The sequence below is a fragment of the Nyctereutes procyonoides genome, unplaced genomic scaffold (assembly GCF_905146905.1).
Source record: "Nyctereutes procyonoides isolate TBG_1078 unplaced genomic scaffold, NYPRO_anot_genome, whole genome shotgun sequence".
Classification (NCBI taxonomy): Eukaryota; Metazoa; Chordata; class Mammalia; order Carnivora; family Canidae; genus Nyctereutes; species Nyctereutes procyonoides.
This window is the reverse complement of record NW_026575131.1, coordinates 47,973,255-47,997,426: the sequence shown is the minus strand read 5'-3', so window position 1 is coordinate 47,997,426 and position 24,172 is coordinate 47,973,255. Positions and strand designations below refer to the sequence as shown.

Below are 24,172 nucleotides of genomic sequence, written 5' to 3'. Positions count from 1 at the left end.
GAAGATGTGGTCTATGTATTCAATGGAATATTACTCAGCCATTAGAAACGACAAATACCCACCTTTGCTTCGTCATGGATGGAACTGGAGGGTATTATGCTGAGTGAAATGAGTCAATCAGATAAGAACAAACACGTTCTCATTCATTTGGGGAATATAAATAATAGTGAAAGGGAGTATAAGGAAAGGGAGAAGAAATGGGTAGGAAATATCAGAAAGGGAGACGGAACACGAGAGACTCCTAACTCTGGGAACCGAACTAGAGGTGGAGGAAGGGGAGGTGGGCGGGCGGGGAGGTGGGGTGACTGGGTGGTGAGCACTGAGGGGGGACTTGACGGGATGAGCACTGGATGTTATTGTATATGTTGGCAAGTTGAACACCAATAAAAAATAAATTTATATTTAAAAAAAACCACAATAAGATACCGCCTCACACCAATGAGAATGGTGAAAATGAACAAGACGGGTGGCCACAAATGTTGAAGAGCATGTGGAGAAAGGGGAACTCTCTTGCACTCCTGGTGGAATGTGAACTGGTGCAGCCACTCTGGAAAACTGTGTGGAGGTTCCTCAAAGAGTTAAAAATAGAACTACCCTATGACCCAGCAATTGCACTACTGTATTCTGTACAGATACAGATACAGTGAAACGGTAGGACACCTTCACCGCATTGTTTCTAGCAGCCATGTCCACAGTAGCCAAACTGTGGAAGGAGCCTCGGTGTCCATCGAAAGATGAATGGAAAAGGAGGTGTGGTTTATGTATACAATGGAATATTACTCAGTCATTAGAAATGACAAATACCCACCATTTGCTTCAACGTGAATACAACTTGAGGGTATTATGCTGAGTGAAGCAAGTCAATCAGAGAAGGACAAGCATTATATGGTCTCATTCTTTTGGGGAATATAAAAAATAGTGAAAGGGAATAATGGATAAAGGAGAGAAAATGAGTGGGAAATATCAGTGAGGGTGACAGAACATGAGAGACTCCTAACTTTGGGACATGAACAGGGGGCAGTGGGATGGGAGGTGGGCAGGGGGATGAGGTGACTGGGTGTTGGGAACTGAGGGGGTCACTTGACAGGATGAGCACTGGGTGTTATTCTATATGTTGGCAAATCGAACTCCAATAAAAAATATACAAAAAAAATACGAATCTCAGTCTGTGTTGAGTTTTGCTGAAGAGCAAAAACATCTTGTTTCTAGACCAGACAGGGCTTAGGGATCTTGGGGTCACATGAGAAGGAGCTTTGTGTTGACAGGATACTTATCTACTTTATTGCAGTGACAGTTACAGGAATCTACACATGTGATAAAATGCCATAGAAGAGTACGCATGTATCATGCTGTTGTCAAGTTTTTTCCCCCATTTTATCAGAATTTTATTTTATTTTATTAAAAAAAATTTTTATTGGAGTTAATTTGCCAACATACAGCATAACACCCAGTGCTCATCCCGCCAAGTGCCCCCTTCAGTGCCCATCACCCAGTCACCCCAACCCCCCGCCCACTTCCCCTTCCACTACCCCTTGTTCACGATTTAGATATTTGAATATCATTACAAAAAATACATATATATTTAAAATGTATCTTTTTCAGGAAACCAGGTGAAGGACCTCTGGTTATTGTTTTTGAAACTTCTTGTCAACTTACACTTATTTCAAAATAAAGACTTAAAAATAAAGACGTCTGTGAATAGACAATAAATAGATAAAAAACAGACCTTGTAGGGGCAAAGACACTAGTGGAATGAGTCTTCGTGTTTGAGAGGTCTTCCTATATCAAAAAGATATAACAGCCATCAAGGAAGCTTTCTACGTGAATATTGGTAATGCGAAGGAAATACTTAAAAAGAGAAGTATGAGTTTCAGAGATGTTCATCATGAGGAAACAGGGGAAAGAAACCTCCAGACCAGCAGTTTACTAAGTCAGTTCATCTAGCGCACAAGTAAACAGAAGTCTTTTTAGCACACACAGACCAAGTCCAGATGGCATCCTCTGTGGCTGTGCTCACTGGTGTCTGCACCAAGAGAAATGGGCATCCAAGGTTGCTGCCAGGTAGGCAGAATTACAATTGGCATAAGGCAACTAAAGCAACCCAGAACTCTATGCAGCATGAGAATTTTCTCTGTTCTTTGCTTTATTTCTGGTTTTTGCTCTATTTTTCACTGTTAGTTTCTACTATCTCTGTAAGGGAGAACAGGGATAAAATTTGAGGAATGGTATTAATTTAATTATACTAAGTTCTCAAGGAAGGAAGTTGGTGAAATTTTTTTCTAGGCACACTCGGATACTTTTCAGACCTTTCTCATTGTATGGCCTGTATTAAACCAGGTTCTCCAAAGAAACAGAACCAAGTTTGGTCTATCTCTATGTGTATATGTGCGCATATGTATAGAGATGTAAATGTGTGTGTAGATATGTATGTATGTGTGTGTGTGTGTGTGTGTGTAGAGAGAGAGAGAGAGAGAGAGAGAGAGAGAGATGAGAGAGAATGTGTTCGTTTAAGAAATTGGTTTATGAGATTGTTAAAGTTGGAAAGTCCAAAATCTGTAGGACAGGCTGGAAACCCAGGCATATTTTCAGGGACGCTGATGCTGCATCTCAAGTTTGAAGTCAGTCTGGAAGTAGAATTCTCTCTTCTTTGGAGGAGGTCCGTCTTTTTTCCTCCTAAGGTCTGTAACTGAGTGGGTGAGGCCCACCCACATGATGGAGGGTAATCCACTTGACTCAGAGTCTACTGACTTCAGTGTTACTCTTATTTAAAAAACCCACTTTCACAGCAACATCATGCCTCCCATGAATGGAATGACAGATTCTAACAGGTGGCCAGGTGATGATTGCCTGTGGGGTAGATTCCTTACTACCTGCAATGGTTTTCATACCACGAGGACTGTCCGGTGACCCATTGCTCAGGACCAGCCTGGGAGAGAAAGGGAAGGGCTGTGTCCTCAGTGTGCTGTAGGAGGGCTAGGAGCTCACTAGGAAGGAACCATAGAAGCCATGGGTGCTCCACTTGGAGAGGCCACTTAACCATGAGATTGTGTCTTGACCTGCCAGTGGTATAGTTCTCACCCCTTACCTGTCATCAATTCCCCGTCTCGCGACTCCAGGCTTTCTGCCTGGCCAAAACCACTATGAGCTGGGACTCAGACTTGGGGCTGTCTGATCCTCCAACCCACACTCTTCTTGTGTTCCCTGAAATATGTATTTTAAGAAGGGGGGATTGATCCTGGAAGAGAAATGCTCAGGGTAGATTTCCGCCATTGCCAGAGAACCAAGAACTTGGGCATGGGTATAACACAACAATCTGAGTACTTTGTGCTTCAAGGTGTACTGCCTCCATTGGGAGAAGCTGGAACTTCTCTCTCTCTCTCCCTCTCCCTCTCTTTTTAAAATGGTTTATATACTTGAGTGGGAAGGAGGGTTAGAAGAGGAGGGAAAGTATCCCAGTCAGACTTCCCACTGAGCAGAGAGCCTGATGCAGGGCTTGATCTCCCAAGGCATGAGATCATGACCTGAACTGAAAGTGAAAGTTGGACCTTAAACCTAGTGACCCACCCACGTGTCCCTGGGAGAGGCTGGAATTTCTAAATTGTGTCCTTGATATCATCTGTGTTTATTCTGTCCCTTTACTTTTAGCATGGAGGTTCCATAGGCATGGTGTCTGTTGGTGACTGACTCCTTGCAGAATCTGGGGAGAGGGAGGGTAGAGAACTGGTCCTGAAATCTTCATAAATTACAAGAGCCTTGGAAGAAACATAGGCTGCAGCATCAGAGCCACCAACCATAATGCAATGACCATGCGGACATGAACTGAAATTGGAGCTCCACTCCTCTTTTTGTCATCTTTCTGTTTTTTTTTTCTGCCCTAGGACTCTTGCTGTTGCTGCTGTTGGCATTGGGTGTTGGAGCCCAAATAAATAGTGGTAAGTCATCCTAGCCAGCCCCACTGAGGCTCTGGCGTTTTGCAGATAGCAGAAATTGTTTCTATCTTCTCAAATGTCCAGAGTTGTCTGTCTTTTCCTCTTCCAGTAGCAGCTATCCCTCTTTTTCCTCCACTCACCTTCCCCTGCTCTTGGACCCCCAACTGGCAGCTAGTTCCCTCCATTTATTGAGGCTTCTGACTGTGTCTCTGTCCCCACACCCTCTGCCTCCACAGACTCTGTTCGCCATTGCCCTCCGAAATCCACTATTTTCAAAGGTGACGCCTGTCTCTGCCTTCCGGGATTCAGTTCTTCATCTGGGAAGATTTTCCATGGCCGGGGGAGTTGTGATGGTAAAGGGGCCTGGAGTGTTGGAGGGGGATGGAGATGGTGGAGGGAGGTGATGGGGGGAAGGTGTTCTCCTCTCTATGCCTCAGTTTGCTTGCCTGTAAGTTGGGGATAATCATTGTACCTACCCCCCATGGATAGAATCAGATTTAAAATTTATGTGTGAGAAGGACAGGTAAAGACTAGTACAGAGCAGACTGCTAAACACAAGCTATTATCATGGTCACTGCTGCTATTAATTTATGATTCTCATAGCACAAGGAAAGGCGAGAGGTTGTGAAAGTAAGGAGAGGGAAGAAACTGCCAAGGCCTGCAAGCTCAGGCTCTCCTCCTAGCAAGAACTTGTGTGGAACATGTGCCTCCCTCTCACAGTCAAGATTTTCCACCTTCTTCCTCACAGTAGACCAATGAGAGAAGCAGAGCTACGTGTTTTTTTAAATGATCAAATTTGGACTCAAAGAGATTGACTGACCTGTCCAAGGTCCCGTAGTTAGTCTGGTGGTAGAACTAGATCTGGGTTGAAAACAGATTTTATTCTTCAACAACACAAATTATAAAAGGAGATTAATACTAAAAATGGTTAAGGTGATAAATTGTATGTTATGTGAACTTTACAATAAAAATGGGGGAAGGCAAATTGCACTGTATTCATACAAAAAATACTCTTCATTAATTAAAATTATCTTGGATGCATATGTATTAATAACAAAGGAAAATGGCTGGTGTGATTGGATCCCAGGTCCTTTCTGGGAGCACACCTGTCAGGTTGAGGGTTTCTCATCATTGTGTCTTCCCCTCCTGCACACCTCATTCTCACCTGTCTCCCACCCCACCCCACCCAACAACCTTGAAGGCAGATGTCCAGCCATTGCCACCATCTGAGAGGAGAAGAGGTCAGTCTCATTCCCCAGGTGGGGGTGAACATGAATGTGTCAGGTGTGTCTTCCCACATCCTGCCATGTCCTGGTGTTGACACTCAAGCCTGGACCTGGGACCTTAGAAGGGAAGTCTAGGAGTTCTGGTGGGAAACTGCTCTGGGGGAGACAAGTTGCCTGCCCTGACTCAGCGTGATGTCACAAGTCCTTTCAGGCTCTGAAAGTCTTTGGTTTCCTGATTGGAACGTACAGAAGAAACATTCTGTCTCTGCATTTTGATACATTCCTGTCTTGTAGATTCTTATTGAACAGTTATTTTTAGCCAGTGATGTGTAGCCCCAGCTCTGTGGGTCCTGAAGCTACTCAAAGAAAACCTTGCTGGAGGGAATCTTTGCTCTCATGTTTAGAGAACAGACAGAGATAAGATTCCAGAAATGCCTGCAGTGACTCAGCTGTGAGAACTGCATGCTGCTTCCTCATTTCATATCTGTGATCGGCTCTGATAAGAGGAACTTCCTCCAGGGTTGGAGGTAGCAAGACTTCTCCAGAAACATCCTCAGGCTTCTTGAAAATGTCTGATGTTGAGAGCTTGGGGGAGCAGGTGATGAGTACTCTGAGGTGTACTAAGGTCACCATGAGTAATTGGAGGTGGAAACTATCAATGGGCAGGGGCCTGACCACCTGGCTTCATCCTCAGGTTGAATGATGTGTACCACCCAGCCAGGGTTCCCTTCACTGACTTAGCATCGAGAGTGGGCTTCAGTGCCACTGTCACCCTGACTGGAGCCCAACTCCACATCCACAATAGTGTAAGCAGATTTATAGTGCTTTCGTCCACCTCACAAGGCCTGCAGAAGGGGATGCAGACCTCCTCGTAGCTCCCATTCTAAAATAACAGAGTATCTGAATCTAGGTGCCCTCAGACCCAACCAGAGAGTAGAGATGAGCAGAGCAGGTAGCAGGCTTTCTAGAGCAGCTGGCTCCAGCTCAGACCTGCTCCAGGAATGCCACCTGCAAGCTGAGTTCTCTCCAGTCCTGTTGGCAGAGTCAGGCTGGAGGTCAGGCCTCTGCCCTGCAGGAACTCACACCTTTGGGAGGTGACCCTTTGCCCTATTGTGTTCCAGACATCAATGAGTGTGGACCACCCCCGTTGGTGTCCTGTGGACGGTTAGCAGACTGTCAGAACACAGAGGGGAGCTACCACTGCATGTGCATCCTGGGATATGAGCTTGCTTCTGGGGCAACGACGTTCATGAATGAGAGTGAGAACACATGTCAAGGTAGGAACCACCCACACCTTCCATCTGCCCATCAGTGAGGTTTGGATCACTCACTCCACTTTCTCCAGGCATCAGAGAACACCCTGGGCATCTACCTGGTATAATGTCCCTTTCCAAATTCCCAGAGTCAGTACTTTCTCGAGAGGGTCACTCCTGTAATTTTTAAATATCCTCCTTGCCACTTGGCATCTTCTTTTCTTTTCTCCCCTCTTATTTAATTAATTAATTGTTTTTAAATGTTCAAGTTTTAATTTAAATTCCTTTTAGTCAACATACTAGTATATTAGTTTCAGGTATGGAATTTAGTGATTCATCACATCCATACAACACCCAATGCTCATTAGGATACATGCCTGTTTTCTTTTTTTTTTTATTTTTTTTTAAATTTTATTTATGACAGGCACACAGTGAGAGAGAGAGAGGCAGAGACACAGGCAGAGGGAGAAGCAGGCTCCATGCACCGGGAGCCCGATGTAGGATTCGATCCCGGGTCTCCAGGATCGCGCCCTGGGCCAAAGGCAGGCGCCAAACCGCTGCGCCACCCAGGGATCCCATGCCTGTTTTCATGCCCATTACCTATTTAGCTCATCCTCCCATTCACAACCCATCTGGAGGGACACAACCAGAGGATTATGTTCTATATTTACGAGTCTGTTTTCTCTCTTTTCCCCCCTAATGTTCATCTGTTTTGTTTTTTAAATTCCACATATCAGGGAAATCATATGATATTTGTCTCTCTCTGATTGACTTATTTCAGTTAGCATCATATACTCTTGCTTCATCCACATCACTGCAATGGCAAAAATTCATTCTTTTTGATGGCTGAGTAATATTCCATTGATATATACACCACATCTTCCTTAATCATTCATTAGTTGATGGACATTTGGACTCTTGTATAGTTTGGCTATTGTTGATAATGCTGCTATAAACACCAAGGTGCATGCATCCCTTTGAATCATGTTTTTGTATCCTTTGTGCAAATATCTAGTTGGCATTTTATTTTCATAAAGCAAAAGAGAGATGGCATCAAGGTACTTCACAATCTGAGAGCATGTATGTTCCAACATAATGTCCCTGCTGAGCCCATCTTAAAGGAAGCTGCCATGAGGAGGTGTGGCAGTGGAGAGGCAGCCATACTTTCAGGAATGGTGCGTGCTCAGTGCAGGCAGTGAGGAGACAGGAAACCTGGCCTGGGTAGGGCAGGGCTGACCCTCTGGGATATGTTCTAATAAGGACAGGGATGCAGCTTGGGACAGCATTGGTGCCATTCCCAAGCCCCCATCAGTCAACACAAGGGCATCTCAGTGTCACAACCTCCCACAACCTCCCATCACAGCCTCCCCCCTTTATCTACCCCCACAATCTGCACCATATGTGAAGAGACTCAGCTTTGTCTGGAATGACACATATTCCTGGTTGTCCCATGTCCACTTTGCAAGGAAATTATGGAGTTATTAGAGGAAAATGCTATCATTACATTTATACTGACAGGCTAGGTGGCTGGTACGTGTGTGTTGTATTCTTGATGTGAAGTGCTAAAGAGTCTGAAAGAAGGACAGGAAGGATGGGTTCAGTGAGGGGAGGACACTATGACCGTCTGGCTTTCCTCAGATGTGAATGAATGTACCTCGGGGCAGAACCCATGCCACAACTGCACCCACTGCCTCAACAACATCGGTGGCTATGAGTGCCACTGCCACCCGGGATGGAAGCTGGTTCCTGGATCCCCCAATGGCCCAAACAGCACCGTCTGTGAAGGTCCAGAGCTCAGACGCCACATCCTGGAGACCCACACTCAGAACATCTGATCACATATTCAGTGACACCCACACAAACCAAGCAGCATGAACCCTGGGGGTGTCCTGCCCTCCCAGGCATTAATTCCTTTGAGGCTACGTGGGAAAAGATCTGGGGTTTCCCGGGGAAGGAGCTGGGGTACCGAAGAGCAGGCTCCTTGGAGACCCCAGGCAGCAGCTAATTACTAACTGGGACAAAGGTATTTCTATATTCACAACCTGCACATCAGTACAGGGATCACATGCTAGGTGTCAGGCTTCCGCACACTTCCCATAAGCCCTGCATCACCAGGATGTGGGGTCAGCAGGTGATATCACCTCCCATCAATGGGAGACACTAACACAGGAAACAGGAGCAGGGCATGGAGAGGAAAGGTGTTCTGATTCCCATCTTTGTGCCCCCAGATGTGGACGAGTGCAGCTCTGGGCAGCATACATGCCATCACTCCACCATCTGTGTCAACACTGTGGGCTCCTACCAGTGCCGCTGCCGCTGGGGCTGGGAGCCCAAACCTGGATTCCAGGATAAGCAACTGAACACCACCTGTGAAGGTACCTGGTCTCACTTGACCCCAGACCTGCCCCTGATACAGACATAAACACAGACACTCTCACACCTAATGAACATCTGTTCTATCCCCTGCAGAGATGTCCTTCCCCACCTGGACCCCACCCCCTGGAATCAAGAGCCAGGTGAGTGGCCCCAGTAGGGACCAGGAGGGAGGCATCCCTCTGTGCAGCCCATCTGATTCACCCATTTCCCCTAGGCTCCCACATCCACATGTGAGGATCTCTGACCTCTCTCATCTCTATTCTAGAGACTCTCTAATTTCTTTGAAAGAGTCCAAGAGCTGCGCAGAGACTTCAAGCCAGCCTTGGCTCAGGAAACCATCCAGGTAAGGGCACACCCCAGGAGAGGCAAGGTGGAGGCATCCCATAGAGGCCTGGGAGCAGGAAGCCCCAACAAAATGCTGCCTCTCTGAGGCCCCGTTCCTCCCAGAGTGGGTGGGAAGAGCAGACATGCAGACATTGGTACTCATTGTTAACACCCACCTGCGCCCATAAATAACTTTTCTTCCTGCTGTTTATGGACATTGGGCTAATTTAATTCTTGGAATTTGTGAGAAAGGGTTGACTATTTGTGGCTGGATTGCAGGGGCAAAGACCCAGGGAATCTGATCCAGTACCACCTTTGTCTACCAATGAATCTCCAGGGTCTGCTCTTGGGCTGAGTGGGCAGGGTCTTCATGGCTCACTGTGTCCCCATCCCCCTAGAAACTCATATGGGGGGTGGATGAGCTGCTGGAGACTCCGGGGGATCTGGAGGCCCTGCCTCGCTCAAAACAGCACTATGTGGCCACTAACCTGCTGGTTGGCCTGGAAGATGTCCTGAGAGATGTAAGCCAGGCCCTGCCCAATGGGCTGTTGACCTTCAATTCATCTGCAGGCACAGGTAAGTGCTGGGGTCTGCCTCAGGCTCCTGCTCTGCCTGTTCCCCACCTCATTTGTCCCCCAACCTCCCTGGAGGGAGTGAACATGTGTATAGCATTATAAACCAATTAAGAGGTTAAAAATAAATGAATAAACCTTGAATCATATACATTTTCATTTTATTTTTTTATTTTTTGAATTTTAAAGACATTTTTATTTATTTTATTTTTATTTTATTTATTTTATTTTATTTTTTAATAATAAATTTATTTTTTATTGGTGTTCAATTTGCCAACATACAGAATAACACCCAGTGCTCATCCTGTCAAGTGCCCACCTCAGTGTCTGTCACCCATTCACCCCCACCCCCCGCCCTCCTCCCCTTCCACCACCTGTAGTTCGTTTCCCAGAGTTAGGAGTCTTTATGTTCTGTCTCCCTTTCTGGTATTTCCTACCCATTTCTTCTCCTTTCCCTTCTATTCCCTTTCACTATTATTTATATTCCCCAAATGAATGAGAACATATAATGTTTGTCCTTCTCCGATTGACTTATTTCACTCAGCATAATACCCTCCAGTTCCATCCACATTGAAGCAAATGGTGGGTATTTGTCATATTACTTAGCCATTAGAAATGACAAATACATTTTCATTTTAATGTAAGTTATCAGCAGATGAAATAATTATAGTGAAGAATTTAAGATAACCAAAGAGAAATATCTTCAAAAGGAGATAATTAAAAAATTTTAAGAATATACATTTGCTATTATTTGATATTTAAGTATGACTTATTTTATTGAGGTAAATTCATGTAACATAAAATTCACCATTTTGAACAAAGTGTACAATTTAGTTGTACTTCATACACCCAGAGTTGTACAATCATGACCTCCATCGAAAATATTTTCATCACCCCAAATGTAAATAGTGTATCCACTATGCAGTTCCTTCTCATCTCTCCTCCGTCAGCCCCTGACAGCCACCAGTCTGTTTTCTATGTCTATGGATTTGCCTTTTTTGGGCATTTCATATCTATATGAAAGAATCATAGTTTCTTTCACACAGCATCATGGCTTCAAGGTGAATCCATGTTGTAGCATGTGGCAGTATTTCTTTCTTTTTTATGGTTGAATAATATTCCAGCATTGTGGATACAGCACCTTTTGTATATCCATTCATCCACTGACGGACTTTTGTGTTGTTGTTACCATTTGATTATTTTGAATGGTGTTATTATGAATATTGGTGGACAAGGTTTTTTTGAATAACTGTTCTCAGCATTTTGCATATATACATAGGTGTGGAATTTCTCAGCATTGAGGTCACTCTGTGTTCAACCAACTTTTTGAGGAACCACCAAACTCTTTCCAAAATGGAGGCACCATTTCACATCCCCACCTAGAACACACAGAGTTCCAATATCCACATTCTCAGCAGCACTTGGTACTTAACATTTTTTTCTTATAGCCTTTATAGTGTATGTCAGGTGATATCTCGTTATGGTTTTGATTTGCATTTTCCAAATGACTAATGATATTTAACGTCTTTTCATGTGATTGTTGAATATCAGTATTTTTTTGAGAAATGTCTATTCAAGTCCTTTGCCTTTATAAAATAATTCTTTGTTTAACTTTTGGTTTTAAGCTGTAAGAATTCTTTATATATTCTATGGTAGACTGTATGAGACATGTGATTTGCTAATTTTTTTCATTTCATAGGTTGTCTTTCCACTTTCTCATGGTCTTTTTGCTCTAATGAACAAATGCTTCTGTTTTGATGAAATCCTTTTTGTTGCATGTGCATTTGGGGTCTTCTGTAAGAATCCATTGCCAAATCCAAGGCTATGGAGATTTACATCTGCATTTTTTCCCTAACTGTTCTAGTTTTAGCTCATAAATTTAGGTCTTTGATACATTTTTTTTACATTTTAAAATTTAAATTCAATTTTCCACTACAGTATAACACCCAGTGCTCATTCCATCAAGTGCCTTTGATACAGTTTGAGTTAATGTTTGTGTGTTGTGCGAGATAAGAGTTCCAGCTTCCTTCTACTGCAAGTGGATATCCACATGTGCCAACACCATTTGATGAAGAGAGTTTTCTTTTCCCACTGAAGAGTCTTGGTATCCTTTGTTGAAAATCAATTGATCGGGGCACCTGGGTGACAGTGGTTTAGTGTCTGCTTTTGGTTCAGGTCATGATCCCAGAGTCCTGGAATCGAGTCCCACATTGGGCTCTCCACAGGGAGCCTGCTTCTTCCTCTCTCTCTCTGCCTCTTTGTGCCTCTCATGAATAAATAAATAAAATATTTTTTAAAAAAGAAAATCAATTGATTACAGAAGTATGGGTTTATTTTTGGACATTCAATTTCATTTTATTGCTCTATATGTTTTTTTGGCATTTTTTTATTGGAGTTAAATTTGCCAACATATAGTATAACACCCAGTGCTCATCCTGTCAAGTGCCCCCCTCAGTGCCCATCACCCAGTCACCCCATCCCCCTGCCCACCTCCCATTCCACTACCCCTTGTTAATTTCCCGGAGTTAGGAGTCTCTCATGTCTGTTACCCTCTCTGATTTTCCCACTCATTTTCTCTCCTATATGTTCATCCTTATGTCAGTAACCTACTGTTCTGATTATTATAGGTTAGTAGTTAGTTTTGAAATCAGGAGGTGTAAGTATTCCAATTTTGGTTTTCATTTTCAGGATTGTTTTAGGTATTTGGGCCCCTTGGAATGTCCTGTGAATTTTAGGATAGACTTGTCCATTTCTTTTTTTTAAAGATTTTATTTATTCATAGACACACACACACACACACACACAGAGGCAGAGACACAGGCAGAGGGAGAAGCAGGTTCCATGCAGGGAGCCTGACGTGGGACTCGATCCTGGGTCTCCAGGATCACGCCCTGGACTGAAGGCAATGCTAAACCTCTGAGCCACCTGGGCTGCCCTGACTTGTCCATTTCTAAAGAAATTATTTTTGGATAATATTCTATAAAGGAGGAAAGACTATCCACTGGAAGAAAGGCAGTCTCTTCAGTAAATGGTGCTAGGAAAATTGGACATCCACATGCAGAAGAATGAAACTAGACCACTCTCTTGCACCATACACAAAGATAAACTCAAAATGGATGAAAGATCTAAGTGTGAGACAAGATTCCATCAAAATCCTAGAGGAGAACACAGGCAACACCCTTTTGGAACTCGGCCACAGTAACTTCTTACAAGATACATCCACAAAGGCAAAATAAACAAAAGCAAAAATGAACTATTGGGACTTCATCAAGATAAGAAGCTTTTGCACAGCAAAGGATACAGTCAACAAAACTAAAAGACAACCTACAGAATGGAAGAAGATATTTGCAAATGACGTATCAGATAAAGGGCTAGTTTCCAAGATCTATAAAGAACTTATTAAACTCAACAGCAAAGAAACAAACAATCCAATCATGAAATGGGCAAAAGACATGAACAGAAATCTCACAGAGGAAGACACAGACATGGCCAACATGCACATGAAAAAATGCTCTGGATCACTTGCCATCAGGGAAATACAAATCAAAACCACAATGAGATACCACCTCACACCAGTGAGAATGGGGAAAATTAACAAGGCAGGAAACCACAAATGTTGGAGAGGATGTGGAGTAAAGGGAACCCTCCTGCACTGTTGGTGGGAATGTGAACTGGTGCAGACACTCTGGAAAACTGTGTGGAGGTTCATCAAAGAGTTAAAAATAGATCTTCCCTACGACCCAGTAATTGCACTGCTGGGGATTTACCCCAAAGATACAGATGCAATGAAACACTGGGACACCTGCACCCCAATGTTTCTAGCAGCAATGTCCACAATAGCCAAACTGTGGAAGGAGCCTTGGTGTCCATCGAAAGATGAATGGATAAAGAAGATGTGGTCTATGTATACAATGGAATATTACTCAGCCATTAGAAACGACAAATACCCACCATTTGCTTCAACATGGATGGAACTGGAGGGTATTATGCTGAGTGAAGTAAGTCAATCGGAGAAGGAGAAACAGTGTATGTTCTCATTCATTTGTGGAATATGAATAATAGTGAAAGGGAATATAAGGGAAGGGAGAAGAAATGTGTGGGAAATATCAGAAAGGGAGACAGAACATAAAGACTCCTAACCCTGGGAAACGAACTAGGGGTGGTGGAAGGGGAGGAGGGCGGGGGGTGGGGGTGAATGGGTGACGGGCACTGAGGGGGACACTTGACGGGATGAGCACTGGCTGTTATTCTATATGTTGGCAAATTGAACACCAATAAAACATAAATTTATTTAAAAAGAAACACACTTAAAAAGAAAGAAATTATTGTTGGAATATTGATATAAATTGTATTTATTCTGTAGAGCCTATTGGGAAATATTGCTATCTTAATAATATTAAACCTTTTAATCTATGAATAATGAATGTTTTCCCAGTTACTTAGGGTATTTCACTTCTAATTTTTTTTGTAGTTTTCTGTGTACAAGTCTTGACCCCCCTTGGGTTAAATTATTCTTAATGTTTTGCTAATTATTTTACATTTACGACAGGCAGTGAGGGGGGCACTTGATGGGATGAGCACTGGGTGTTATACTGTATGTTGGCAAATCAAACTGGCATATAAAATATATAAAAATGCATTTATGTTCATAAGAAATATTGGTCTATAATTTTCTTATAACGAATTTATCTGGTTTTGTTATCATGGTTATGGTGGCTTCATAAGATTATTAGGTATAATTCTTTCCCTTTCTATTTTTGGAAGAATTTACAAAGGATTCTTGTTAATTCTTACTTAAATAGTTGGGAGAATTCAGCAGTAAAGTCATCTGGTCTAAGCTTTTTATTTTGGGGAATATCTGTTCCATTATCTTTGCCCATGATGGGTCTGTTCAACTTTATTCTTTTATTACTTTTGTAGTTTGTATGTCTCTAGGAATTTGTCACTTTCATCTAGGTTATCCATCCATTTGTTGGTGTCCAAAAGCTCATAGTATTTTCTCATAAACCTTTGTAAATTGTGTGTATGTGTAAACACATATATAAAATAATGGTGTTATAGCAACCATTCCAGGCAGAATTACTAACCTAACTTCCTTATATAACTCCTACAACTTGTAGATCTGTCCCTGGAGGTGCAGGAGCAAGGACATAATAATGTCACTTTGAGTCAGAATCAGGCAAAGATGCTGTTGAAATGGGATGTGGTGCATGAATCTGGTGACTCAGGTAATGGCTGAGGTGGGAGGAAGGCCATGAGATGCCTAAGGATGTGACAAACAGGGAACTGAAGATTAAAGGGAAGGGGGGATGTAGTGGGACCACAAAGAATCCATTTGAGGAGAAAGGGGCCCTGTTGGGCTTCCCAAGGTATCAACATTGGTCTTGCCCTGCAGGTCCTTCTGTGGTGGGCCTCATCTCTACTCCGGGGATGGGCAAGTTGCTGGCTGAAGCCCCTCTGGTCCTGGAGCCTGAGAAGCAGGCTGTTCTGCACGGGGCACACAAAAGCTTGTTGCAAGGAGTCTCCCCTGTTCTGCTCTCAGATGTTATCTCGGCCTTTATGAGCAACAAGAAGCTCAGCTCCCCCATCATCTACATCTTATTCCACCATGTGAGTGCTGGTGGCATGGGGCTGTGGATGTGGAAGAGCCTGGGTCCTGAGTACAGCCTCACTGCCTACCTCAGCCTTGAGGTTCTGGAGGGCTCCCCCACGAGTACGTCATTACCCCAGGAAAGCTCTTTGCAAGCCAGCTTTGGATAAGCATTTCTGAGCACCAGAACCACCAGCTCCCACCTATGTTTTTCCTACAGTCAGTGACCCCTGGGCCAACAAAAAAGGTGTTCTGTGTCTTTTGGGAGCACAGTCAGGATGGATCTGGTCATTGGTCCACCAGAGGCTGCACAATGGTGAATAGTGGAGATACCAGCACCACCTGCCAGTGCACCCACCTCAGCAGCTTTGCCGTCCTCTTGGCCCACCACGATGTGCAGGTGAGAGGGGCTGCATCCCATGTCTATTTCTCAGTAACACATTTCCCCACATGTAGAAGCTTAAAAAACAGAAATCTGTGTCTTGTGGTTTCTTTAGGGCAGCAGTCAGGCATGGTATGGCTGAATTGCTATTCAGGATCTTCACAAGCCTGAAATCCTTGAATCAGCTAGGGCTGCATTCTCTTCTGAGGCTCAGGGTCCTCCTGTGAGCTCCCTGGTTACTGGCATGATTCAGTTCCTTTCAGTCATAAACTGGGGTTCTACTTTCTAGCTAGCTGTGAGCAGGGGACTGTGCTCAGCTCCTAGGGGGTACCTCCATTCCTTCTCTCTCAGACCCTCACACAAATATCAGCATTCCTTTTTCTTATCTAATTTTTAAACTTAAATTGAGTTTAGTCAATGTGTCTGTATTTTTAGTTTCAAGGGGAGGATTTAGTGATTCTTCAGTTGCACATATCATACCTAGTGCTCATTACATCAAGTGCCCTGAGTAATGCCCATCACTCAGTTACCTCATTCCCCTATGCACCTCCCCTCCCCCCAGCAACCCTGTTTGTTTCCTAGAGTTAAGAATCTCTTACAGTTTGTCTCCCTTTCTATTTTCATCTTATTTTGTTTTTCCATCCTTTCCCCTATTTTCATATTTTGTTTCTTGAAGTCCATATATGAATGAAATCATATGGTATTTATTTTTCTTTGATTAGCTTATTTTGCTTAGCATTATACCCTCTATTTCCATTCAGATTATTGAAGATGACAAGATTTCATTCTCTTTGAGGGCTGGGTAATATTCCATTTTTTGATGGTTGAGTAATAATCTATATCTATATCTATATCTATCTCACATCTTCTTTTTTATTTTATTTTTATTTTTTTATTGGAGTTCAATTTGCCAACATATAACATAACACCCAGTGCTCATCCCATCAAGTGCCCCCCTCAGTGCCTGAACCCAGTCACCCCCACAGCCCGCCCACCTCCCTTTCCACCACCCCTTGTTTGTTTCCCAGAGTTAGGAGTCTCTCATGTTCTGTCTCCCTTTCTGATATTTCCCACTCATTTTTCTCCTTTCCCCTTTATTCCCTTTCACTATTTTTTACATTTCCCAAAAGAATGAGACCATATAATGTTTGTCCTTCTCTGATGGACTTACTTCACTCAGCATAATACCCTCCAGTTGTATCCACGTTGAAGCAAATGGTTGGTATTCATCGTCTCTAATGGCTGAATAATATTCCATTGTATATGTATACCACATCTTCTTTATCCATTCATCAGTCAAAGGACATCAAGGCTCCTTCCACAGTTTGGCTGTTGTGGAAATTGCTGCTATAAACATTGAGGTGCAGGTATAGGATCTGAATTCCATCTGAAAAATCCCTTCACAGCAGCACCTAAAATGGTATTTAACTGAAAATTTGGAAGAAAGTGTGTGTGCACCTTCATCATTCATTGCCAAATTAGAATTCTGCTTATCACAAGAGTCATCAAGACTAGAAGGCTGTAGGCAGGGGCTCTCAAGGACTGTAGAAAGGAAGATTTGGTGGTGGCAGAGGTCAAAGGGGGCCAGGAAAGCCAGTGAATGCAGGGGGGTTAGGAACTGTTTGACTCCTCCCCAGCCATGTGAGCTGGTTACTTCCTCTGGATCACCACTCCAAAGACTTAGGCGATCTGTAAAGTAAAACAAATCCCTGTAAGTTCCAGGGCTTTGTCTTGAATAAGGACTTTCTTATCCAGAAGATGTGGTTTATGTATACAATGGAATATTACTCAGCCATTAGAAACGACAAATACCCACCATTTGCTTCAACGTGGATGGAACTGGAGGGTATTATGCTGAGTGAAGTAAGTCAATCGGAGAAGGACAAACAGTGTATGTTCTCATTCATTTGGGGAATATAAATAATAGTGAAAGGGAATATAAGGGAAGGGAGAAGAAATGTGTGGGAAATATCAGAAAGGGAGACAGAACATAAAGACTCCTAACTCTGGGAAACGATCTAGGGGTGGTGGAAGGGGAGGAGGGCGGGGGGTGGGGGTGAATGGGTGACGGGCACGGAGGGGGACACTTGATGGGATGAGCACTGGGTGTTATTCTGTATGTTGGTAAATTGAACACCAATAAAAATTAATTTATAAATAAAAAAAATAAATTTATTAAAAAAAAAAGAAATGACAAATACCCACCATTTGCTTCAACGTGGATGGAACTGGAGGGTATTATGGTGAGTGAAATGAGTCCACCGGAGAAGGACAAGCATTATATATTCTCATTCATTTGCAGAATATAAATAATAGTGAAAGGGAAGAGAAGGGAAGGGAGAAGAAATGGGTAGGAAATATCAGAAAGGGAGACAGAACATAAAGACTCCTAACTCTGGGAAACGAACTAGGGGTGGTGGAAGGGGAGGAGGGAGGGGGGTGGGGGTGGATGGGTGATGGGCACTGAGGGGGGCACTTGATGTGATGAGCACTGGGTGTTATTCTGTATTTTGGCAAATTGAACACCAATTAAAAATAAGTTTATTATTAAAAAAAGGACTTTTTTTATTCCTCAATTCTTACAGGATCTGAACTAATCAGATCAGAATTCCATAAAATTATAGCATTCTGAACCTGGAGGAACATACCCAACAACAGAGTAAATTTACCTGGTTCCTATATTCTTGATGTTACTATGTCAATAAATAAAATTATAAATGATGAAAGAGTCACTACTCCAGAGTAGGAAAATGTGACTTTGATGTATTCTTTGCTTCTCTTGGCTGGGTCCCAGGATGATGATCCCATGCTGGCTATGATCACATACGTGGGGCTGGGCCTTTCTCTGATGTGCCTCCTCCTGGCAGCCCTCACCTTCCTGCTGTGCAAGGCCATCCAGAACACCAGCACCTCCCTCCACCTGCAGCTCTCAATCTGTTTGTTCCTGGCTCACCTGCTCTTCCTCGTGGCCATTGACCGGACTGAAATCAAGGTACTGACACTGTCACAGAGATACCCCTGCCCTGCAACAGGGGATCCTCAGTTTATGGACCTGTGCTGCATTGGTACCTTAATAAAATGGCCTTGGGTCCCAAAGAAGTTTTTAATGATATGTAGCCTATTTCACATTGACAAAACTAGATAAAAACCGTCTTTTGACAAGTGCTTTATTGTACACATGAGAGTTCACTCCAATGGCGAGATATGGGACAGGTCCTGGGGCCACCTCCTCTCTGAAAATCCCTCCTGGTGGCACCCCCCCAGGTGCTGTGTTCCATCATTGCAGGTGCCTTACACTATCTCTACCTGGCCTCCTTCACCTGGATGCTGCTGGAGGGTCTACACCTCTTCCTCACTGCACGCAACCTGAAGGTGGTCAACTACTCCAGTGTGAACAGGTTCATGAAGAAGCTCATGTTCCCTGTGGGATATGGAGTCCCAGCCATAATTATGGCCATTTCTGCTGCATCCAGGCCTCACCTTTATGGAACACCCACCCGGTAAGTGCAAGTTCTCTACACGATCATGGCCATGACTAGAACCAGAGTAGCAGTTTTTAATTATGCCAGAGCGTAATGCAAAGAAGGCACAGGAAGTAAGAATTCTTAGAACATCTTTCTGGTGGAAAATTATAATCAAGCAGAATGTCTTTAAAGCTCTGTTCTCTGAATAGTAAAAGTGAAGCCAAAATAAGTGCTTGGAACATCATTTTGAAAAAAAATGTAATCTACTTTGTCAAAATCCTTTAGGATGTTCCAATATTTTTATTTGGAAAAAGAGAGTTGATTTAAATAATCAAGTAATAGGTTCCATCATAGTTTTCATGGTACCTACTTTATGCCATGCATTTCTACCCATTTCTATATGTGTTAACTCACTTAATCCACTTTTATATGCAATTCCAATGCATATAAAAATAGTGAAAGGGATCATAGGGGAAAGGAAAGAAAATGATTGGGGAAAAATCAGAGAAGGTGACAAAACGCGAGAGACCCCTAACTCTGGGAAATGAACAAGGGGTAGTGGAAGGGGAGGTGGGAAGGGGATGGGGTGACTGGGTAATGGGCACTGAGGGGGGCACTTGACAGGATGAGCATTGGGTGTTATACTATATGTTGGCAAATCAAACTCCAATAAAAGAATATACCAAAAAAAAACCCCATAAAAAAGAGATACCACCTCACACCAGATTGAGCAGTTTTTCTTGTGTTTATGGACTATCTGGAGTTCTTAGGAAAATGCCTTTGGAGGGGCAGAAGGAAAGAGAGATGGATCTTAAGCAGACTCTGTGCTCAGCATGGAGCCCACCTGGGGCTTGATCTCATGACCCCGAGATCATGACCTGAACTGAAATCAAGGGTTGGATGCCTTTTTTTAAAAAAGATTTTATTTATTGATTCATCAGAGACACACACACACACACAGAGGCAGAGACACAGGCAGAGGGAGAAGCAGGCTCCATGCAGGGAGCCCAACGTGGGACTCGATCCTGGGTCTCCAGGATCATGCCCTAGGCTATAGGCAGCGCTAAAGCGCTGAGCCTCTGGGGCTGCCCAAGGGTTGGATGCTTCAATGACTCTGCCACCCAGATGTATCTTTTGCAACAGGAAAACCAAAGAGTCACAAACAAAAACATACTTACAGTGTCTTTCCTTATACCTACCTAGGTACTTTTACTGGTGCTCTTTATTTCTTTGGAGTCACATTACCATTTAGTGTCCTTTCCTTTCCTTTTTTTTTTTAGTGTCCTTTCCTATTAGCCTGAAGGACCCATTGAGTATTTCCCTTAGGACTGTTCAGCAAGCAAGAATTATCTTATTTTTGTTTATCTTGAAGTGCCTTAATTTCTTCAGTTTTCTTTTTTTTAAAGATTTATTTTTATTTATTTATGATAGACATAGAGAGAGAGAGAGAGGCAGAGACACAGGCAGAGGGAGAAGCAGGCTCCATGCTGGGAGCCCGACGCGGGACTCGATTCCGGGAATCCAGGATCACGCCCTGGGCCAAAGGCAGGCGCGAAACCGCTGAGCCACCCAGGGATCCCTCTTCAGTTTTCAAGGAGAATTTAGCTAGATATGGAGGTCTTGGTTGACCATATATATTTTTGGACACTTTGAAGATGTTATTCCACTGCTTTTTGACCTTCATGATCTCAGACAAGGAATCACTCTTTAATCTTATTGAGATCTTTTGACACGAAAAATCAGTTTTCTCTTGCCACTTTAAAGATTTTGTCTTTTGTTAGAAGGTCTATGAGATGTTTCAGTGTTTCAGGATCTATTTGAATTTATTCTACTTGTAGTTCATTGAGCTTCTTAGATGCTTAGTTCAATATTTTTATTAAAATTTGGGAAGTTTTTAGCCTTTCATTCTTCAAGTTTATTCTGTTCTTTTGCTTTGTCTTATTCTGGGATTCTAATTATGTGTATGTTGGTGCACTTGGTCCTGTGCCATAAGTCTCTGAGGTCTGTATGTTTTTCTTCATTCTATTTTCTTTTGTTCCTCAGATGGCATAATTTCTATTGACCTATTTTCAAATTTATCAATTTTTTCTTTTACCAGTTACAATCTTTTTTTCAGTTTAAATATTTATTTTATTTTATTTTTTTTATAAATTTATTTTTTATTGGTGTTCAATAGATCATAAATTTTTGGTTAAAACTCAATATTTAAGATAATATATTGTGACACTTCTGTTTTCAGACTTGTCTATCCTCCAAGATAATGTGTTGTTTCTTATTTTTGGTGTTTTTGTTTGTTTGTAGGTAACTTTTTTGGGCTAATTCTATAGATTGGTTATTCCTTGTAGAGTGTGACCTCTGAGTTCTCTGTTAGTTTTATTAAGGTTCTTATTTTTATTCCTAGTTCTGGGTTGTTAGGGTTTTGGTCACATCTGGGTCAGTATAATTTAATGATTACCCAATGTTTGTTCAGATTTCCTTAGTGCTTTGCCTATATGCTTCGCATTCTTTTTCAAAGGTATCTGTGTGAGAAGGCACACCTCCAAACTTTGGGTAGTTTACATAATAGTCTTAGCTTTCACTTTCTGATTGCACAAAGCCTCAAGGTCAGTCAGAGGTGAGAAACTAGTGCTTTTTTTCTCCCATGCCCTTCTATTTTTTAAAAAAATTATATTGAATTTAATTAAAATGTAGTGTATTATTAGTTTCAGAGGTAGAATTTAGTGATTCATTAGTTGTAAGTAACACCCAGTGTTATTGCATCAGATGCCCTCCTTAATGCCATCACCCAGTTACCCTATCTCCCCACCCACTTCCCTCCAGCAACCCTGTGCTGAGTGTCTCTTTTGGTTCATTTCCCTTTTTGATTTTGTCTTATTTTATTTTCTCTTACCTTCCCCAATATTCATCTGTTTTGTTTCTTAAATTATGCATATGAGTGAAATCACCTGAGATTTGTCTTTCACTTACTTACTTATTTCACTTAGCATAGTACTCTCTATTTCCATCCATGTCAAATCAAATGATAAGATTTCTTTCTTTTTGATGGCTGAGTAATATTCCATTGTATGTATATGCCACATCTTCTTTATCCATTCATCTGTCAATGGACATCTGAGATCTTTTCATATTTTTGTTATTGTGGACATTGTTGCTATAAACATTGGGGTACAGGGATCCCTGGGTGGTGCAGCGGTTTGGCGCCTGCCTTTGGCCCAGGGCGCCATCCTGGAGACCTGGGATTGAGTCCCACATTGGGCTCCTGGTGCATGGAGCCTGCTTCTCCCTCTGCCTGTGTCTCTGCCTCTCTCTCTCTCTCTCTCTGACTATCATAAAAAAATAAAAATTAAAAAAACCCCAAAACATTGGGGTACATCCTCATGCCTTTTTTGAATGAGGCATATCCTCATACATCCTTAGACTTACAGGAGTATTTCAGAGATTTTCAAAATTTGTTATGATCCTTTGGTTCTACAATATTTCCTTTTATTTTTTTTAAGATTTTATTTATTTACTTGAGAGAGAGGGATACAGAGAGAGGGAGAGCATGTATGTAGAAGAGGGAAAAACAGTCTCCCTTCTCAGCAGGGGCTCAATCCCAGGACCCTGAGATCATGGCCTGAGCTAAGGGTAGATGCTTAACCAACTGAGCCACCCAGATGCCCCTCTAGTATTTCCTTCAAAATGATGGACAAGTTCTTGTTGATCCCACCTGAAATCACAAGCCTAGGCTGCTGGTGATGTGAGAGTAGTTTGCAATTATATTGGCAATTGTCTAAAGTAGGTTCCTTACCCATGAGTTCTCAGTCAAATCAAATAGCCACCAAATTTATAGAATAAAGAGCTGGGGAACTGGAGTAAAAAAATATTGGTTGTGTTTTGGGGGTATGTGTGATGATGATGCCTTTAATGGAACTCCAAAAATAGATCTCTCCATTGTCTTCAGTGCTCTCAACTTGTGCACCTGATGCACCACTAAGCTCTAAGTTAAAGCATCACAGATTCCTTTATCCTCAGTCTTACTGAGGTTCAGGAATTTCTCTTGGACAGACTATCTTCAATTTGTTCTGTGGTTTTGGGTAATTGCCAGAGTCTTGAAATGATTGGTTGTCATTATTTTGCTTGTATTTTTGTTGTCTTAGAAGGAGAGCAAGTTCACAAATGTCCTTACTCCTTCATTCAGGAAGTCGGTTCCCAGAATGTGCACTCTAAACCACAACTTGCTGCTAAAGCTTACATTCATCTACATCAACTGAACTCTTTCCAGGTTGTTTTTCCTGGGCACTTCAGTTCTTCCTTGCTTAGATTCTTCTTAGTCTATACTTCACGTGTCCTGAAATGGCCTTACACACTTTCCATTGTTCTGAAGTACCCTGCACACTCTACTTTAATGTAGGATCAAAAGTGAATTCTATCACTGTGTATCAGTGACAGCTTCAGCAAGAGACCAAAACTTTCTATGAATTATTAACAATTGGTGATCATAAGAGAATGTCTGTTTTGTGCTGTTGTTAAAATTAAATCAAATATCTCAATAACCAAAGACAAATAACTCAATTTAAAAATGGACAACACAGGGATCCCTGGGTGGCACAGCGGTTTGGCGCCTGCCTTTGGCCCAGGGCGCGATCCTGGGGACCCGGGATCGAATCCCACATGGGGTTCCCGGTGCATGGAGCCTGCTTCTCCCTCTGCCTGTGTCTCTGCCTCTCTCTCTCTCTGTGTGTGACTATCATAAATAAATAAAAAATTAAAAAAAAGGACAACACAGGGGTGCCTGGCTGGCTCAGTCAGAAGAGTATGAGACTCTTGATCTCAGGGTTTGAGTTCAAGCTCCATGTGGGGTGTAGAGATTACTTAAATAAATAAAATAATTTAAAAATTGGACAAAATATTTTAATAGACATTTCTCCAAAGAAGATATGTAAATGACCAATAAGCACATGGAAAGGTGCCCAACAACCTTAGTAATTAGGAAAACACAAGTCAAAAACCATGAATGAGATACTACTTTATACCCGTTAGTTTAAATGGCTAAAAAAGACAGGCAATAAAAAGT

General features: G+C 42.5%; 1 protein-coding gene across 1 annotated transcript in view; it reads left to right on the top strand.

The window, feature by feature from the left end:
- Nucleotides 1-1,991: 1,991 nt before the first annotated feature.
- The window catches only part of LOC129521284 (adhesion G protein-coupled receptor E2-like), a 35,760-nt gene continuing 13,579 nt past the window's right edge, over nucleotides 1,992-24,172 (top strand). The window contains exons 1-13 of the mRNA XM_055342576.1: nucleotides 1,992-2,061; nucleotides 3,879-3,932; nucleotides 4,166-4,282; nucleotides 6,277-6,432; nucleotides 8,637-8,783; nucleotides 8,878-8,924; nucleotides 9,050-9,127; nucleotides 9,507-9,684; nucleotides 14,801-14,908; nucleotides 15,076-15,290; nucleotides 15,491-15,670; nucleotides 18,447-18,644; nucleotides 18,917-19,152. Coding sequence (XP_055198551.1) covers nucleotides 1,992-2,061; nucleotides 3,879-3,932; nucleotides 4,166-4,282; nucleotides 6,277-6,432; nucleotides 8,637-8,783; nucleotides 8,878-8,924; nucleotides 9,050-9,127; nucleotides 9,507-9,684; nucleotides 14,801-14,908; nucleotides 15,076-15,290; nucleotides 15,491-15,670; nucleotides 18,447-18,644; nucleotides 18,917-19,152 — 1,784 coding nt within the window. The remainder of the gene's footprint in view (nucleotides 2,062-3,878; nucleotides 3,933-4,165; nucleotides 4,283-6,276; nucleotides 6,433-8,636; nucleotides 8,784-8,877; nucleotides 8,925-9,049; nucleotides 9,128-9,506; nucleotides 9,685-14,800; nucleotides 14,909-15,075; nucleotides 15,291-15,490; nucleotides 15,671-18,446; nucleotides 18,645-18,916; nucleotides 19,153-24,172) is intronic.